The 20,551-nt window shown below is 36.6% G+C and overlaps 1 protein-coding gene across 3 annotated transcripts; it reads left to right on the top strand.

The window, feature by feature from the left end:
- The first annotated feature begins 2,705 nt into the window (after positions 1–2,705).
- LOC149229989 (uncharacterized) lies at positions 2,706–4,983 on the top strand. 3 transcript variants are annotated; one of them, XM_089375973.1, is made up of 2 exons: positions 2,706–3,006; positions 3,240–4,983. In XM_089375973.1, the coding sequence occupies exon 2, from the start codon at positions 3,426–3,428 to the stop codon at positions 4,713–4,715; it is 1,290 nt and encodes a 429-aa protein (XP_089232099.1). In that variant the 5' UTR covers positions 2,706–3,006; positions 3,240–3,425; the 3' UTR covers positions 4,716–4,983. The 3 variants fall into 3 exon arrangements, with proteins under 3 accessions (XP_089232099.1, XP_089232098.1, XP_089232097.1); XM_089375972.1 differs by having other exon boundaries at positions 3,171–4,983; XM_089375971.1 differs by having other exon boundaries at positions 3,097–4,983.
- The last annotated feature ends 15,568 nt before the right edge of the window (positions 4,984–20,551 follow it).

Raw genomic sequence — 20,551 nt, 5'->3', positions numbered from 1 at the left:
CTTGCATGTATCAACTTTCTCTAGTGTACCTTTGGGCAAACCAGTGGAGATATATTGCATAATATTCAAAGCCCCATGATGCAAGTGACCCAATTTCATGTGCCACAACTCGCCAACGTCTCAAATCTGCACCATCTCTACTTTCGTGCTCAAAGCAACACAATCCTCTACCTCTAGCTTATAGAGATTCTTCACCTGAATCCCTATCTTCTTTACTTGACCCATGGCTATGTGTCGAAGGAACACCTTTCCTTTCAAGAAGATCACATCATAGCCTCTATCCTCAAGCATGGCAACAGATACCAAGTTATTCTTCAGCCCGAGCACATACATAACATTATTCAAGGTGAGTGGAGCCCCATGTTCCCTCTGAAAAGTAACCATGCACAATCCAGTAGCACTATAGCTCTCGTCGTCACCCATCTCGATATGCATATGGAGATCTTTCTCCTCAAGGTCACTAAATAATTCCTTGTCGTCAGCCATGTGGAATGAAGCTCCACTGTTTAAGTACCATACACTTCCCATCATTGATGACACCATGCCTGCAATCAGGGAAAAGTCCAAATCGAATTGAGAGGCCAAAGCCTCACCCGCCGCTCTTCCTGAGGACTTCTTGAGTGAACAATTTGTAACAAAATGGCCCAACTCATGACAATGAAAGCATTTCACTTTCGTCGTGTCTTTCTTCTTGCCTCCATGACAAGAATCCAATTTGGAATGTGAAGCTTTCCCTTCCCCCTTCTTCACCTTAATCGCTAAGGCACAGTTCTCTTCATCATCAACCTTTGATGAAGAGTCGTCCCTGGTGTTCCTCTTGATCTCCTCTTGCATAAAATCCGACCACAGTTGTTCCCAATCTAGCAGCTTCTCCCGACCATTGACAAAGTCCTGATAACTATGACAACTCTTTGGGAGTCTTAGAAGAGAAATACTCTCCATATCATCGTCGACAACCGTGATTCCAACACTTCCAAGTTCATCACGACGTTGGGTGAACCCGGTCAAGTATTTTGGAATAGTCTCGCCTTTCTCCATTTTGATTTTTCAAAGTTTGTCCTTCAGTGCCAATTTCCTTTGGTCACTACTATTCTGATACAAGTCTGTCAATGCTTTCCACATAGCATACAGAGTTTCCTTGCCATGGAGACTCGAGACAATGTGATCTCGAACTCCCTCAAGCATTATCCGCCTTGCTTTCGCCAGAAACTTCTTCCATTTGACCAGATTTTGTGCATCCAATGCTGCTGGCTTAAGAATGTCTTGATCAACGAATTCCTTCAAGCCATTTTCCTCCACCACAGCCTCCATTCTGTCCCTCCAGGCTATAAAATTTGAGTTTCCTTCCAAGGCATACTCGAGCCTCAAACCGTAGAACTCCATCTACTGCTCCTGAAGTATGTTTTGGAAATTCAAATTTCACCTGTAACGCAAAACTCAAAACTTCGAAATCTCTTCTAGTATATTGAATTCAGCTCTGATACCATGTATAATTTCCTGTAGATTCACAACCTCATGCAATTGACTGAAGCACAGGACTACTTTCAACCAACGGAAGCCAATAGATCGATAAAAACACTATGAACAAGAAGAAGACAAATCAATGGCACATAATACAATACATTTTCCTGGAGAAAGCCACTGCCCAAAACCTCGCCTATCTGTATTGCATTAAATCATAAATATGAGTGAAGATACAAAGCTTGTTTTCACTAGAACAATTCCGCACAAGTATGTTCAACTCTCTACCTCACAAGCCTGCTATTAGCCAACACTTAGCCAATATCCACTGTCTATTAAGCCCCTATTTCCTTGCGCAATTCCTATGATGAATAACCTGTATTTAAAAGGAATTCATGCTTCCAAAACTGCGCAATCCTAATTTGGCCATCTTCATGATTGCATGCATGATATACAACTCAGTAATCACACAATTGATAGTACATTGTCCATGCATTCTAGTCTCAACTAGGTCTTTCTCTGAACTGACATGCATGAGTTTCTCATAAGGGAATCTTCAGTTAACTGGACTAACACTTGTGGATGCACTAGTGCACCAATTCACTATTAGTCCTCTATTAATTCCACAAATACTTAGAATTAATTTAACTGACCATAACTCAGTAAATTGAGTTAATCTAATTACAACTCAAATAAACTCATCCTGGACCCCTAAAATTTAGAGAGACTTCCAACTCCAAATTCCTAAGTTAACTAAGTCAATTTAACTTAATTAACTATTACAAGTTGCTATGAAAATAGAATTCGATTTTAATTCAAAGACAAATTAAACTGAAATTTTTTCTTGTCATTTCTCAACATATAGAAACTCAAATAAAAACATTCATCTTCACACTCAACTTATTCATCAATATATCCTCTTAGAACATTTATCTCCACATTCAACTTATTCTTCAATATGTCATCTTAGATTTGCAACCAACATCAAAAGTTGCCAAGGCCCGCACCTTATCAAACTATCAAATCTTCCAAATTAAACATGTGCTTTCCCTCCAGCCATGCCAAACTACCAACTATCAAGCTACTCAAAGTTTCATAATCCTTGAAGCTCTTGGAGTTGGAGTTGCACATGGAGTTCATGATGAAATTACCAAGGCCTAACCGTTTCTCATGTAGACCCCAACTAAAATTTCCAAGGCCGCTCAAGCAGCAATTGAGATATGTCAATGTATGCAATCGAAGAAGCGTGAGGCGCTTGTCTCTACAACGGTGACCTCAACTAAAATTATAAAGTCTGTATAATTAGGCTTTGAGTATAATCTCAAACAAATCTCCATTACACCTCCCACTTCGATGAATGAGAGCGTTCTCTGCCTCGGCGGGTATCTTTCTCATACCAATTCTGCGATTGTCGTTCCCATTTTGTTGGCTCCTTTATCATGCAATTGCTGCTTTGGGTAGTCTGTCCAGGCTTTCCACTCCCATATCTTGAGATATAGCGCTCATTTTTTGTTTCAGACTGGACTACTATCACCTGCTCTTTTGGTAAGTTGCGCTGTTTCTTTTCACATTATTTTCTCTGTAATTTGGAGCACATTTCAGCGTTTTGATCAATCAATTTTGTTGGGTCATCAGTTTGATCAATGAATTTGTTACCCTTTCGATCAAACCTTTTTCTTAGTCAGTTTGGTGATTTGGGTTCCTGCCAGAGGTTTGATATAGAAATTGAAAAAAGCAAGCAGTGGTCTTAAGCAATGGTGCCTTCTTGATCGTATCAGGATTTTCTTTGGCCATTCTCTGTAGTTGGGCTCGGCATGCTTCATAGCTCTGATCCGTTCAATCATCTGGGTAAGCTGGTTGCCCATTGATCCAGTTTTCTAACTCAGAGCAATTTGAACCCTCGCCAGGCTCTTGTATACTTCCTTGAGGGCTCTGATCTTTGAGGAAGTTTGATTTTGTGTTGCATGGAAGCATACCCAATGGAGAATGTCGATAGTATTTGGCAATGGTGCAAAGCTCGCAAGAAGCTTTACAAGGTGAGCAAACTCCAGTCTATGGCGGATGGATTCTCTTCAGTAGCTAAAATCGGCCCTCTTGTGGATGAGTTCTCTCCAAGCATTATTCGAAAGGGAAATCAACGCGTCGAGGATTCTCCCATTAGCAGATCTTCCGCAACTTTTGAAGAAAATCCATTGAAATCCAGAGCTTATTGCAGGGACATATGCTTGCCGGTCCACAATTCAAAGGCGGAGGTTGGTCCCTTCAAGAATGGAGATTCAATAAAATCCCCAGTATCAGTAATTCGACACCATGTATCTTCACCTGAGAGTAATTCAGATACAATGTCAGATCATCCAAACGGTGAGTCAGGCCTCGATGGTCAGTTCTTGCCCCGGCTTTTGGGTATTGCGGATGAACATTCTGTGGAAGATCCGGCTTTTTACGAGAAGAAGCGACCATCCAAATCTCGAGTGTGGAGAAGGGGACAAAAAGCAGCTCTTAAGCACGACAAGTTGTTCTCTGACGAGAAAATGAAGCTCAGTTCAGGTCAGTATGCAGCTTGCAACAGGAAACCCTTGGTGAAGGCCTCTTCATCTTTTCCAATTTCAAAGGTGATTGCAGAGGACATGGAATTTCAGTTACTGAGTATGAATGGGGAAATGAAGGATTTGAGTTCTCATTACATTGATTGGCCCTCCCATCCGCCTGCTACCAAGAAACCCAAGAAGGATCAGGGCTTGGTCTGTGAAACCAGCAAGAGCCCTTTGCAAATTGAGAATCAGACGGCCAAATCTGAATTCTTATTTCCAGGGCTTCATCTTTTAGCTGATGTTGCGGTCCGGTCTATGCAAAATGACCCGTCCCCTTTCCCTCAGAATATCACGGAAAAGAAAAATATTAGAAAGGCAACCTTCACTCCCACAGGGGTACGTTTCTTGCAGAAGAGAGTGGTCAGAAGAACCAAAAGTGCTCTTGAACACCACAAGCCGACTGCTCCGCAGATGCTTCATGATTCACAGAAGAACCTGAATGCTGCCAGTTCAAAGCCTCTCTTCACAGCTGATGACATCTACAGAACAGGTGACCCAGCTTGCATAAAGCAGAGTGAAAATCAAGTTGTGGGTAATGGAGTCGATGAAGATCAAATGTCGATACCACAATTGCGCTGCTCTAAGAGAAATAGATCTCAGGCATTGCCGTCGAAGTATTGTGACTCTGTTCTCCAGCCATGGAAGAGAGGTAATAGAAGATAATTCAAATCTTCGTGTTTCTTGATTTGGGGCTGAAATCATTGTATAATATTCTCAAGTTGGCACTTCATTGTTTGCTGTGAATATTTGAATGCTGCCAACTGAAATACTGAGTACATCAGAAACTGGGGGGATGCTGTCTAACTCCATACACCATAATATGTAAATGAGAGAAGAACATTGACAGCTATTTTTCCTTTTTTTGGGTTCTGGCTCTCTGTCCATTGTATTGAGTGTACATTATGACAATGCGAAATCAGATTTGAATATCCATTAATTTGTTTACACCATTGGAGTTTCATATTTCTCCTTCAAGTTGAATAATTTGGGGCTGAAATCATTGTATGATTTTTCAACTTGGCACTTGATTGTTTGTTGTGAATATTTGAATGCTGCCTAGAAATACTGAATACATCAGAGAGAGGAAATGCTGCCTATCTCCATACATCATATGTAAATGATCTAAGACCATTGACAGGCATTTTTCCCCTTTTTGGTTCCGGTTGTCTCTCTCCATTTTATTCACTGTTTTATGACACTTTTTAAAATCTGATTCAAGTGTCTATTAATTTGAATGTTGAGAGATCTTGTTTTGAAGATGAATCACACTAGATAGTTTCAAACTTGTAGATTTGAAATTTTTTATGTGATTTTTACCAAAAAAGTTCTCAACATTCATAATATAAATCACAGAAACTTGAATTTAGATATGTCCATTAATTTATTCACACCAAAAATATGAAATTTTTTTCTTTTAAGTGCTTAGCAAGTCTCTGTAAACCTTTGCACTTCCGCAAACTATCTATGGTTAACTGTAAAGACTTCTGATTATAACACGTACTTGTAGTTGAATTTGAGTTGCTTAACGGTTTGTAACATGAATTTTGGTATTTGTCGGTGCTAATCAATTTTCTCATTGAAGGAATACTTCAACTGACCCTCTATGATGCACACTGAATCCATATTCAGATGGTCTAAGAGACAGGCTTTCACTCCCATGCAATTATTGTTATTCATCAGATTTTACTCACATGCAATTATTGTTATTCATAAGTGCTTAGCAAGTCTCTGTAAACCTTTGCACTTCTGCAAACTATCTATGGTTAACTGTAAAGACTTCTGCTTATAACACGTACTTGTAGTTGAATTTGAGTTGTTTAACGGTTTGTAACATGAATTTTGGTATTTGTCGGTGCTAATCAATTTTCTCATCTGGTTGAATATTGGAGGAATACTTCAACTGACCCTCTATCATGCACACTGAATCCATTTTCAGATGGTCTAAGAGACAGGCTTTCACTCCCATGCAATTATTGTTATTCATCAGATTTTACTCACATGCAATTATTGTTATTCATAAGTGCTTAGCAAGTCTCTGTAAACCTTTGCACTTCTGCAAACTATCTATGGTTAACTGTAAAGACTTCTGCTTATAACACGTACTTGTAGTTGAATTTGAGTTGTTTAACGGTTTGTAACATGAATTTTGGTATTTGTTGGTGCTAATCAATTTTCTCATCCAGTTGAATATTGAAGGAATACTTCAACTGACCCTCTATCATGCAATCATGCAATCAATTTTCTCATCTAGTTGAATATTGAAGGAATACTTCAACTGACCCTCTATGATGCACACACTGAATCCATATTCAGATGGTCTAAGAGACAGGCTTTCATTCCCATGCAATTATTGTTATTCATCAGATTTTACTCACATGCAATTATTGTTATTCATAAGTGCTTAGCAAGTCTGTAAACCTTTGCACTTCTGCAAACTATCTATGGTTAGCTGTAAAGACTTCTACTTATAACACGTACTTGTAGTTGAATTTGAGTTGTTTAACGGTTTGTAACATGAATTTTGGTATTTGTTGGTGTTAATCAATTTTCTCATCTAGTTAAATATTGAAGGAATATTTCAACTGATCCTCTATCATGCACACTGAATCCATATTCAGATGGTCTAAGAGACAGGCTTTCACTCCCATGCAATTATTGTTAGTCATCAGATTTTTCTCACATGCAATTATTGTTATTCATAAGGACAACACCGCATACTTCAGGGTAATTAATTTTTTTGGGCATATTTTTGTGTTGAAACAATGTATCTATGAGCAAACCAAATTTCATTGCATGTCTGACAACTTGTGTGGGATTGCAACTTGTTTGGACTGGAATTAGAATATTATTTAATTTTTTAATGGTGATTAATTTATATTTTTGAATTTGATATTCAATATTTTGATTCTGTAAGTTTAGATTTGAGATTAGATATTTAATGTGATATTTTTATTTCAAAAATCAATTTTTGACTTTTGGAGAGAAAAAACTACAAATTTAATTGCTTTAAAAAATTTTGTACATTATTATTATTATTTTTATAGAATATCATGTTGATGTATTTTTTTCTTACAGAAAAAAAATCTTAATTTTATTTCAAAATAGAAACAAAATTAAATTTTGCAAATACATATACTTGTGAAAATTATTGCTAATCTTTTACCCAAAAAATTATTACCCAATTACATAAAAAGTTCTTACAGTTTTATTTTGTTTTTAACAATAAAAACAAATAAATCTACAATTATCAATTACATTTCATTGCTGAAAAATACAAATGAAAAGAAAAATAAAGATGAAGTACTTTTTCACACTGATGTATTATTTATATTAATTTTAATTTCAATCTAGTCAATAAAATATTTAAACATTATTAATATTTCTATTCATTATTTCTATGATTATTTATTATATATATCTGAAAAAAAATTACACTTGAGGGAGTTATATATATATATATAAATAACGTAAAAAAAATATTAATAAATTAAATTTATCAATGCACATGATTTATATAAATATGTATTTATAAAAAATATATGAAATTTTATTTAATAAATTATCAATTTTATTATATAAAAATTTAGTTTTAAATAAAAGTATGGGATATTTCAAGAATGTGTTACATGTTCATATATTCATAATAATGACCAAATTCTTTAAATTTTAATGTTTATTAAAAAAATTATTTATATTATTTTTTGACATAACATTAATGTCTAAAAATATATTTAATCTAAAAAAATATATATGCAAGAGATATGTTATATTTCATAAAAGTTAGTTATGTGTATTATGACGAAAACTTTTGTATGTTATTTTTATATTAAATATAGAATAAATACGAAATATAATTTAGTGTTACTGGAAATGTATTAAATAAAACAAAACAAATGCTCCAAGGTTAAAGGAAAGAAACTATCTATTGATGCAACTTTAGTGGCTCGGTAATGTATTGAATAAAACAAAACAAATGCTCCAACGTTAAAGGAAATAAACTATCTATTAATGCAACTTTAGTGGCTTGGTTAAATTTAAGAGGTATTTTGACATGTCTTATCAACCTTAGTGGCTTGGTTGAATCTAAGGGGTATTTTGACATGGAGTTTCCTTACTATAGATCCATATAGAGTTGGTTTTTATTTGAATTTTTAAAAATAAATTGAAAAGCTTAATAATAAGATTAAAAAGAAAAACAAGTACACATTAGTTTTAATTTCATTTTTTTAAGTTATAAGAAGTTCAACTATTTATTTTTCAACCTTTTCTTGATGTTTAATAGATCCCAAGTTAAGATGAATCCATTTTAATAAAGAGTAGTCATGGTCATGAGGGTGATGAAAGCAAATATTGGTACAAGAGGAAACATCGACATCATAGCAATAGATGATTCTAACCAAATATATCACAATGGAAAATGTCACAACATAAGTTCCACCAAGACATAAGAAACAAAGGAATGATGAAATGACTTCCTAAGAACATTTCTCAAAGTGCTAAATAATGATCATCTATCATTGAAGTTGTAACATGGTGTTGACGGTGCTGGAAACCGCCAACATGTAAGGGGATCTCCCTAATGAAAAGTCTCAATTAGACTTCACACCATTTGGAATAGGATCCCTTTCGGAATTAAGGTCCGACTACCATATTTCTTAAAGATTTTCCTTGGCTGTGATGGTTAGCACAAGAGAGAAATGAACATGTACTTTTGAGGGAACAAGCGAGTATGCCTTGTGAAATGTTCAATTGTAGAATGTATCGAAGTTCTTTCACCAAAAGGGGACAAAAGTGAGCCTTTAAGAGAAGAGTAATAGTACTAATCTAATAAAGACACATGATCATATACATATAAGGAATTGTTAAACAATTAGTGAAATAGTTCACTTAGCATTAATGATCGTTAAAACATATACGACACACATTCAATAAGATAAGCACGAAATCCACTGACATAGTTCAATTTCTTTAGTACAAAATAACAACAACATACATTGCAAACATTCAAAGAATAGTCTTACAATATTTATGATATGTGCATGAAAGTGTGCCGGCCCAACAAGCTTCGATTATTAAGTGAAAGTTCCAAGATACATAGTTACAATGAACACCACTAGCTCCAATATTGGAGTGTTAGAGCTACCACTTGGTCTCCAAAAGAACTAACTTGTTCTATAATGCCTAGTGGTAAGAGCCAAGGTTAAAAGTCCTTTGCTTGAGCTATGAGGGTGTATATATAACAACTGAAATGACTCTTCACCTCCCTTGTGACTCTTGGACTACCCTCATGATTCTTGAGCTTTCAACTAACTTTTCGAATTTCTATGTGACCCTTTGACTTCTACATGACTTTTCATAGTCTATAGACGACTCTTGGACTTCCACCTTACATTACATTTCTCATAATATACAAAAAATACATAACTACATCCATGAATGATGCAGCACTTGATGACTCATTTGACACCTTCAGATGACACTTTGACAAGACAAGACTTGACACTGATCACATGGACTTGATGATGATGTGACAATTTCAAGCCACTCTTCATGTTGTTATCCTTTTGTCTTTATGAGAGATGGTACATGCTCTTTCTCTTCCTCCTTCATAAGGCTTGAAGTTAGTGAGTCTTTAATATGATCTTAAACTTTAGTTATTGTCGCAATTTGGTGTCCCTTCATCTTCTCGTTCAATGGTATGCTTATATTTTCAGCTTCATAGGTGTCTTCTAGCATGGTTTCCTTCTCCTTATTTTCAATCATCATCTTGTCATGTGAAAATATAGTACCTGTAGTTCAACATTACTCATGACAAGACGACATCAGTCCGAAAAACTCCTAGTCTAACATGCTTCATGAAAGTCAGTGAGGTAGAAGTGAAACCAGGTTTGATCTTAAGAATAATCACAGACACTCAGAACAATTGATGACACAATATTGAACACTCAGTACACAAGAACAACATGATACCCTCAATGCGATGATAATACAACAACCTCCTCCAAGTGCGACACTTAGGATGTACTTTGCGATGATAGTGATGACGCTAATGTGACAGTGCATAAAACTTTTGAAATGAGTGTAATACATGTCTATATGATAAATAGGAATCATCGACACCAAAGTTACCCATTGAAATGAACCATGACTCTGCTTTTGCAATGTGTGATACTTCCCATGCCAAAAGAAGACACTTTGGTTTTCTTCACAAAGGGACTTGAAAACTTAGAGGATATTCAAGGAATGACTCATACTACTAGAAATGATAGCATGCAAGGTCAAAGTAGGCTCTGAAATTTGGATGTGGGCTAAAATTTTGGAGGGTGTTGTAGTAGCGACAACACATGGTATCATCCAATCCATGGAAGGAGAAGAAATGGAACATGAAATCTTCCTCGCCTATAGAGAGACATTCAAATAATATGGGGAAGAAGAAAAAAATCAAAATTTATAGGGAGTTTAGATTGACTAATGACATTGGAGGCTATGAAGTTAGAGATGTTATTCTAGATATTGGTTATGATGTAAATATATTCCCTAAGAAACCATGGGAAATTATGGGAATTTCCAAGTTTGTCTTCTCACCCATCCAATTGCATATTGAAAAATAATATATAATCTACTCCATCCATAGGTTGGAAAATGTATAAGTTAACCTCACAAAATAATAGCCAATTCCAAAGGAGTAGAAATCATGTTCATATTTACACTTGACTTGATCCCTTAGGCATGATACACCCATGAAGAAATATAGACATAAGTGAAGGTGTGGGATGTGGTACAAACTTCTTTGTTAGGATTTCTCACTTATAAGTAAGACTTTGGAACTAGCCACTCCCTTAAAACTAATGTAATCATTTATATTTGATCACAAGCATGTGCAGCAAAATCTAGTTGTATACCAAAGGCATCATTGTAGCATAGTTGTGAAACAATAAAAAAAGTACCCATTGACATTACTACAATCCAAGGCTATAATGGTCACATCCTAGTGCATTATTTTTGCAAAAATGAACCAGGTTTACTTTACACATGGGGATGTGTTGTAGCAGCACAAAAACCCCCCTTATTTTCTTCTAAGTATCGCCAATACTTGGGGGAAAACAAGTGTCCCCTCAACGCCAAGGTTTCTTTACACCACCCTAACACCTTATACTCTCTGAAATAACCTTAGTGTACCCTTATTTTTACTTTGGAAGCACTAAGGTGAAGTTTAAGCAACTTTCTTAGAAGTCTCTTTTCCCAAAAAAATAACTCTAAAACTTCATTTTCCCAGCAATACAACATTTAAGAAGTCCTTTTCTCTATTGATACAACGCCTTGTAACTCTCTTTCTCATGCAACAAAGCGATCCAAAAGTTCCCTTTTTCATGTGATATAGTGCTCTAGAACTCCCATTCGCTAGAAACATACTCACCCTCAATATTCCTCTCATTGCATGTATTGCTAGAGAATCCATCTTCTAGGAACATATCGTTGGTTAAGCTAACTTCTAAGAATTCTACTGTGTCTTTTATCCCCTTCTATCTAATGTATCACTAGTTAAAGAACTATCGAGGGTGACATACTAAGTGGCAATTATGACCCCAATTTTTGTGCCATTCGCTCCAAAAATTTATACTAAGGGAGTTGTGTACTACTATCTCCACCATTGTCTCATATTACCTCCATCGTGCATGGATAAGCTTCTAATTAAAGAGACCTCCCCTATGCCACATTAGTGCCAAGTGTCACCGACTTAGAAAATGCATCGCCAACTCAGGCATGAGGTTTTGATTTCTCCTTAATCAAAATTTTGTAGTTTTTTTTAAATAATGAAAATATTTTCTGTTTCCCCTCTCATCCATATCAATGGAGCTCAATGTCTAGCCCCAATATCATTACCCCCTCCCGCCCCCGATATTCCTCTCTCCTCCTAATTTGCCCACTCAACATGCCTTCGAAGGTCCTCATCTAAACCCATTATCCACTCTATTGCATCACCTTGGCCCCTATCAAGCCGGGACAATCCATCTAGCATGTTGACTATGCCATGATACTTTTCCGTTAAGCCCTAGATATTTGTTTTGTCTCAATGAATTCACCCCATGATCCCTAGTCATTCTTTTTTCCACTAAGAGTCCAACCACTACCTTTCTTCATGCTTATCTCTATTCCCTTCCCACTTCATCCATTGGTTTCATATCATAGCATCACTAAGGGTTTTTCTGATCATCACAATCATCACACTTTAGATCATTACTCCACCTCTCAAGCTAAACATTATCCCTAATTTGGACACACCCTAGTCGCTTTTCCTCCTAGGGATAGAAGCACTTGAGAAAATCTCAACAAAACCTAGTCTTGTTCCTCTATGTCACATATAAGCACTCAAGAAAAGCTCAACAAAACCTAGCCTTGTTCCTCTGTCACGTATATGACACTTCCTCCTCCAAAAGTGTGATCTCATGCAACATACCCTTTTTCCCTCTAGAACTATAGTGTGGCGCGACCTCACCCTTGGTCATTCCTTACCTACCTTCTCTCTCATTCATCATAAAGTGTGAGGCCTCACTCTTGATTCAAAAAATCACCTAATATGCTATTATTTGATCCTTGGCCTCACAATGAATGGTATTTCCTAATGCTAATTAAACATGTCATTCATTGACCTGTGCTCACTCACTAGGTAAGGAATTCACTCACTACAAGTTCAAATCTCAAAGTATTAAGATAAGCCTCCGATCACAGGCATGTAACTCACCTAAATCGAGATAGATTTGAGGCCAATTTTAGTCTCATAGTGCACGATAGTCCCTTGAATGAAAAAATTCAAAATGTTAAACCCATGAGATGACTGTTTGCGATGTTAGTGTCTAATAGTCATAGTGATCAAATGTACTCTTTCCATGTGATTGATAGAGTCTTAGGGTCAAATTATTATATTTTGAAATAAAATTTGACATGTCTTTTTATTGTCAAATGAGTCTTGAATCATGTCCTAGGTGTCATTCCTACTCCCTCCATTTTCAAGGTCACAAAATGTCATCATGGTCATGTCATCATTCCTTGTGATAGGTCATCAAATGAGTGTCTTGGTCATCGTTTTGGTCATTAAGTCATTCACATGCATACTTAAAGGGTTTGAAGTTCCAAATCATGGTTAAGATATGGATTAGGTGTCATCATTTTCTCATGTCACCAAAATCTACATGGGAGTCATGTCATCACCATTGTGACCATCATGGGAGTTAGTAATTAGGGATAAGTTTGTCAAAAAGGTATCAAAGGTACATTTACCCCACATGGAGATGAACCCTTTCCAAACAAAGTAATAAAGCTGCAGTACACTACCACATCAAGTCACTTTTCAAAGTACATGCTAATGTCACACCATCACCAAAGCAAAAATTTAGTTTCAAGCTATTAATAGACCATCCAAGCATTCAACAACTTCATTTCATCCTCCAAGAGCATCGGCAAAGAAGAAAGAGCAAGACAATGAGCCATCTCCTTCACAAACACACAAGGAATCTACTGATTCTATAGCTGCAAGTATTGATGATAATAGAGAATATTGTCTTGAAAAGGTCAATGAGCACTTAGAGGATTTGTTAAAGAAGGCCAATAGAGATGTCAATATGTAGAGAAACATGGCTAGACATTACCATGCTAGGAATTCGATTTCTAGTGCTAAGGTAAAGACTATGAAGGCAAAACTTAAGAAGGTCCTCAAGGAGCTCAAGAAGAGCGAAAATTTAGACCTTCTAGCTAATGCCTCCTTAGTGGCATAAAACTGGCTTAGAAAACAAGAAAATGTCTCAAAAGTTTGAATTTTTGAGTATTTTTGCACACAGTCAAAAGGGTCACTCTCAGAAACGCAGCGTGCCCACACTGTGCCTTTTCCCAGGACCTCCAAATGACAAATTTCAAACCTGTATACGTGTCTTATGGTTATTACATCTCAGAAATCTACTTTTGGTATCTTGTCAGCTCATGGATTTGCAAGAAAAGGTCGAAAACCACTAAAATTTCACCTTTCTGCCACTATTTTTAATCATACGCTGTGCTTATGGAGTAGTCATGGAAAATTGAGTTTTAAGTGGTCATGGAGAATTGTTTTTGTTAATTTCAAGATTTAGTGATATAGAGGACATCCCCAGCTACTAGTATCAGTCTTCAATTCACCTTAAAGATGCACCAAATTCATTCAATCGGCCTTCAAACTTTCACTACACTTCTGTGCCTACATGTTGCACTTCTGCACTGCATGCTGGGTTTCTGTCGAAGGAAGCATGTTTCTCAGTTTCATGGTCAAGAGTTTACTTTGCTCGATGTAATTAGTCTTGAGATGATTCTAAATGATGTAATTAATTATTTTAGAGATGGTTAGAGTTGATTTACTTGTAATCAATGCTTTTAAAGTCAAACTAAGTCAGTTAGTGCAAAAAGGGAGTTGGTTTCTAACCTCCCTAGTTTTTGGTATGGTTAGAGACATTGATGTAATTAGTTCCTAGGATGATGGATTCGACCTCCAAGTAAGGAAATATTATTTTACATATATATCTAGTGATTTTAAACTCAAAGAAAGGGTTGGATACTTGGTAATCATAGTTTGGAGCTGGTGTACACCATTTTACAATGATATTAAAGACAGTTGCAACTATAATCTTGGGATTCCCGTGGTATGCTTATTGACAATGTTTCTTCTTAGTTTTATCATCAATTTTAATGTTTATTTCTCCTTGCAACCATATGTATGCTTTCATGTGATCATCTCATTAGTTTTTAAGTAGAATTCATAACTTTAATGCTTTGTTTTGTTGAGATCTTCATATTTGTGTTTCATTTCTTCTGATGAATGAATTCATAGTCATATGCTCATTTTGATCCTTCATTTTTCAACCCTATACCACAATGAAAACCCAAATATGTCACTAAACATACCTACCTTGCCTCATTTTTATCCCTGCAATTGATCATTCGAAACCCTGACCTAGTTCCTAGATCTATGACCTTGATCTAGCAAACCCCATTTCAAAACCCTAATGAGCTGAATATCTAGCCTAAAACCCTTATTTTCTCGAGTCATTTCAGTGACTGTGAGGTTTATTTAGAGAGATCCCTCTCTAATTTGGTAGAGCTAGATACCAAGTCAAAAATTGGTTTGAGGTTACCGCTTTGGTTTTCGTTCTCAGCCTTGGGAAATAGGAGTGCTAACATTTTGGTGTCGTTGTCCGAAAGGACAAAAGTAAATATTCTCTGGGAAAGATTGTTCAAGGTTTTAGATCTAATTGTTGATGGTGGACAACAATCAGGCACTATAAAGGCTGAATTATCCACCTGGTCACTCCAAGATTTCAAAAAATATTTGCAGAAGGACAAATTTCATCAAAGAAGGATGGGAAAACAACGTGTGAGAGTCAGGTACTTGAACCTGAATTCTTTGCATGATATAATTTTATGTTGTATCTAGTGCCTCTTATTTTTTCCTCAGTACATTAAAGAATTTTTTTCCTATCTATTTAATTCCAATATGAACTGCAAAATAGTACATAAGCCCCCTTTCACAGTTGTATGTGTTAGAAAATTATATATTACGGAGCAATGGAACACATAAAATATTGCATAAATATAAACACAGAAAACACACAAAACAAGAGAGACACAGATATACGTGGTTCACCCAGTTTGGGCTACGTCCACCCCGAATAGCCAGTCCTTCCTTTCCATTATCTAGCAAAATGAAGAGACACAACCTACAACAAATCCGCTATAATATCCTCTGTTTTCTCTCACAGTCTCACCTCTCTGTTTCTCGATCACACAGAATACACATCTATCACACAGCCTCAAATACAATACCCTCATACAAAGATAGGGGTTGCCTTCTAGGGCAAAAAACCCTAGACTAAACATAAGTTCTACCGTCAGATCATTCGCCTAATGATCGACCCAGATTGACTAGAAATTACTATACTTTTACAAGGCAATTTTACATTTGTTTTTAGCTTCGGGGGCGCTGGCCCCGAGCCCCCGCCGGGGGACCGCTGGCCCCTGACCCCCAACCGGGGGCGGGGGACAAGTCCCCCCGCACCCCCCCGCATGGAGGGGTGTACAAACTTCCTGGGGTATACATCCGGCTGAAACAAAGACCTCTGAACAATCATGCTCCACACACAAAAGTATGTCATCCTATTGAAACTGCAAGTGCATCTCTTGGTTGTAATAGTACCTCTAAACAAGATTCAAATGAAAATCATAGTTGAGATGATATAGTTTCCTCTCAAACAACAGTCATGTATGCTACCCGATATGCTCCATTAAAATTTTCAGCACCTTTACATGAGTTACCACAGAGTTATGCTCAGAGACTGCCAAAATTTGATAGTACAGGTAAGATTACATCCAGGCAACATGCCAGTAGAGTTGTTGATTTTATGGATTTGGAGGAGGTTGATTATGAGGATGTGAAATTAAGGTTGTTTTCTCAAATCATTATGGAAGAAGTCAGGACATGGTATAAAAGTCTGGCAGCTAGAATTATTTCCTCTTTCCAGCCGTTTGAACATGTTTTCCTGAGCATATGGGAGGTCAAGGTGAACCCTTTCCAGATCATGGACGAGTTCAAGAACCTAAAGGGACAGCCTGATGAATTAGTCCAGGACTTTTTACGTGTTTCAACAGAGTTTACAATGCCATATCTGCAGATATAAATCCTCCCCTAGGTTTAGCTATGCTACATTTTCCGTATGGTTTTGAAGCTAAGATTGCTTATCAGCTTAGAGAGAGGAATCTTGCTACTTTGGAGGACATGCAAAAAGACATGGTTGATGTGGAAGCCAATCTGATGATAAGAAGGACCAGAATGGAAGCTGAAAGGAGAGAAGCGGTTAAGAATATTTCTCCATTTTCAAACCATAGGCTAGATGTAGTGATAGAAACTATGGAAAGGTTAATGAAAACATTTTCCTTGCAAGATGAACCTGATGTTAGAAGGCAACAAAGAAAACTTCCTTTCCAAGCATAATTGGCGAAAGGAGGAGAGGTTGGTTATTTGTCTCATCATGATATGGACACTGATTGTTTCATTTTTTTATTTGAATATAGTCTTGAAGAGAAATTAGTAGTATGCACTCGGCAAGAGGATGCTAAAATTCAGGAATTTAAGGAAGGGATTTGTCTTGCATATGTGGTTTATGAATGCGAGGAGAAATTTGATGAAAGTTCTGAATCGAGTAAGCAGTCTTGCAGCTTTGACAGTGAACAAAAAGAGGGTGATGAATTCGCTGACTATCACTATTTACCTTTATGTTATACTGCATTTGAATTGATAAAGGAAATTTATAAGCTCACCAAAGCAGAGAAGCAATCTGAAGCTAGTTTAAAATGGCAACAACCTTCTATTGTATGTGATATTCCTATCTTTTGTTGTATCGAGGACTCACCCAATTTGAAAACACAATCATTGGTTCAAGAGATTTTAGTTACCTTGGAACCCATATACAATGAGTTGCAGCAGCCCTCGTTGACTTTAAATGATTCGATGGCTAATTATTTGGATGCATTTTGCAGTCAGAGTGATCCTCCTTTGGTTGTTCGTGAGCCCGAAAACATGGGTAAGGGAGATTTAGTTCAGAAAACAACATTGTTGTCTTTTCCATCAGCAGTCTCATCACAAAGGTCACAATAATTCTTACAGCCTTATCATCACAGTTTTAAGTTGAAGCTTTAGGAAAGCAAGGATGCAGATAAAAATTTGAACCCATGGTATGAAGACCGCTTAGAAAGGAAGTGTAACCTGTCAGATCCTTCATTTGAAGATCATTTTACTGATTTTCTACAATCAACAGGGGAGATGAATTTTCTTGTATTTATGGATCATGAGCACATGTTCAGTGGACACTTGGAGTTGCCTATCTTTTTATTTTTCTGCCTTCTCAAGGAAAGTGTGAGAAGGATTCAAATAAGTAGCGATTTGATGGATTGGTTACACTGGAGGGATCATTTCACATGAATCTATATATATCTTTAGTAGGTGGGTGGTTATCATCATGATTTGATGCCCTAAGTGAAGGCCCTAAGATCCCGATGATCTATTGCCATAAGTAAGTTTAGTCAGTAGTCAAGTTTTGAGTCAAGTCAAGTCAGTTTTTGTTTTTCTAAGTTTAGTTAGTTAGTTATTTGAGTGTCAGGTTTTTTATATATGACTCCATTGCCCAATGAAGAAGGCTACCTGGTCTACAATGTTCTTGACACCTCCTAAAGGAGATTCCATCCCTAGTTGGAGCCAATGTTAGTGTCTAATAGTCATAGTGATCAAATGTACTCTTTCCATGCGATGGATAGTGTCTTAGGGTAAAATTGTTATATTTTTCAAATAAAATTTGACATGTATTTTTATTGTCAAATGAGTCTTGAGTCATATCCTAGTTGCCATTACTACTCCCTCCATTTTCAAGGTCATAAAATGTCATCATGGTCATGTCATCATTCCTTGTGATAGGTCATCAAATGAGTGTCTTGGTCATCATTTTGGTCATTAAGTCATTCACATGCATACTTAAAGGGTTCAAAGTTCCAAATCATGGTTAAGATATGCATTAGGTGTCATCATTTTCTCATGTCATCAAAATCTACATGGGAGTCATGTCATCACCATTGTCACCATCATGGGAGTTAGTAATTAGGGATAAGTTTGTCAAAAAGGTATCAAAGGTACATTTACCCCACATGGAGATGTAACCTTTCCAAACAAAGTAATAAAGTTGCAGTACACTACCTCATCAAGTCACTTTTCAAAGTACATGATAATGTCACACCATCACCAAAGAAAAAAATTGAGTTTCAAGCTATTAAAAGACCATCCAAGCATTCAACAACTTCATTTCATCCTCCAAGAGCATTGGCAAAGAAGAAAGAGCAAGACAAGGAGCCATCTCCTTCACAAACACACAAGGAATCTACTAACCCTATAGCTGCAAGTATTGATGAGAATAGAGAATATTGGCTTGAAAATGTCAATGAGAACTTAGAGAAGTTGTTAAAGAAGGTCAACAGAGATGTCACTATGCAGAGAAACATGGTCATAAATTACCATGCTAGGAATTTGACTTCTAGGGCTAAGGTAAAGACTATGAAGGCAAAACTCAAGAAGGCCCTCATGAAGCTCAATAAGAGGGAAGATTTAGACCTTCTAGATGATGCCTCCTTAGTGGCATAAAACTGGCTCATAAAACAAGAAAAGGCATCAAAATTTTGAATTTTTGAGTATTTTTGCACACAGGCAAAAGGGTCACTCTTAGAAATGCAGTGTGCCCACGTTGTGCTTTTTCCCAGGACCTCCAAATGACAAATGGAAAACATGTACATGTGTCTTATGGTTAGTACATCTCAGAAATGTAGTTTTAGTATCTTTTCAGCTCATGGATTTGCAGGAAAAGGTCGAAAACCACTAAAATTTCACCTTCTTGCCACTATTTTTGGTCACACGCTGCGCTTCTGGAGTAGTTATGGAAAATTGAGCTTTAAGTGGCATTGGAGAAGTGTTTTTGATGATTTCAAGCTTCAGCGATATAGAGGACATCCCTAGCGACCAATACCAATCTTCATTTCAGCTTAAAGATGCACCAAATTCATTCAATCAACCTTCAAACTTTTGTTGTGCTTCTATGCCTGCACGATGCGCTTTTGCAATGCACATTGTGCTTTTGTGGAAGAAAGCATGTTTCTTAGTTTCATGGTCAAGAGTTGACTTTGATCGATGTAATTAGCATTGAGATGATTCTAAATTATGTAATTAATTATTTTAGAGATGGTTATATTTGATTTACTTGTAATCAATGCTTTTAAAGTCAAACTAAGTCAGTTAGTGCAAAAAGGGAGTTGGTTTCTAACCTCCCTAGTTTTTGGTATGGTTAGAGATAATGATGTAATTAGTTCCTAGGATGATGAATTTGACGTCCAAATAAGGAAATATTGTTTTACATCTATATCTAGAGATTTTCAAGTCAGAGAAATGGTTGGATACTGTTATCACTCAGGTTGTCCTTAAAGCTCCTTAAAGGATGCGGCCGAGGTAACCACAAAACAATCTTTGGACTGCAGGTCCTAGCCTACCTGCAATCAGAGAGGGCTCTCTCTTTATAATTTAGCTTTGTTTTGGGTTTATTTTTAGGCTAGTTATGATTTTCTTTGGTTTTGTTTTGATTTTGATGGGATGGAGGATTCTTTCAAACAGAGTTGGGATGCATAGTGTGAGAAGTTCAAACCATTGGGCATGGAGTCGTGGATTAGGCTTGCTGTTGCGTTTTCTTGGTCACAAGAGGAATACAGAGCAGGATAGCTACACATAAAACAATATCTAGCTAGAATAAAGATGGAATGAAGGTCAGTGAATGAAAGGCAACTAAGTAGCTCTCATTATGCTAACAGAGGGAAGGTGAATGAACATTTATATAGGAGCAATCAAGGATTCCTAAACAACATTCATATATGAAGGAACTAGTGTAAATATGAGC

This window comes from Pinus tabuliformis, chromosome J (assembly GCF_031772625.1).
Source record: "Pinus tabuliformis cultivar Carrire ecotype Pingquan chromosome J, CPIR1, whole genome shotgun sequence".
Taxonomy (NCBI): Eukaryota; Viridiplantae; Streptophyta; class Pinopsida; order Pinales; family Pinaceae; genus Pinus; species Pinus tabuliformis.
This window is presented reverse-complemented; position numbering and strand designations above follow the sequence as displayed.

Coding starts and splice junctions, on each gene's coding strand:
- LOC149229989 (XM_089375973.1), top strand. CDS start 3,426: ATGGAAGCATACCCAATGGAGAATGTCGATAGTATTTGGCAATGGTGC.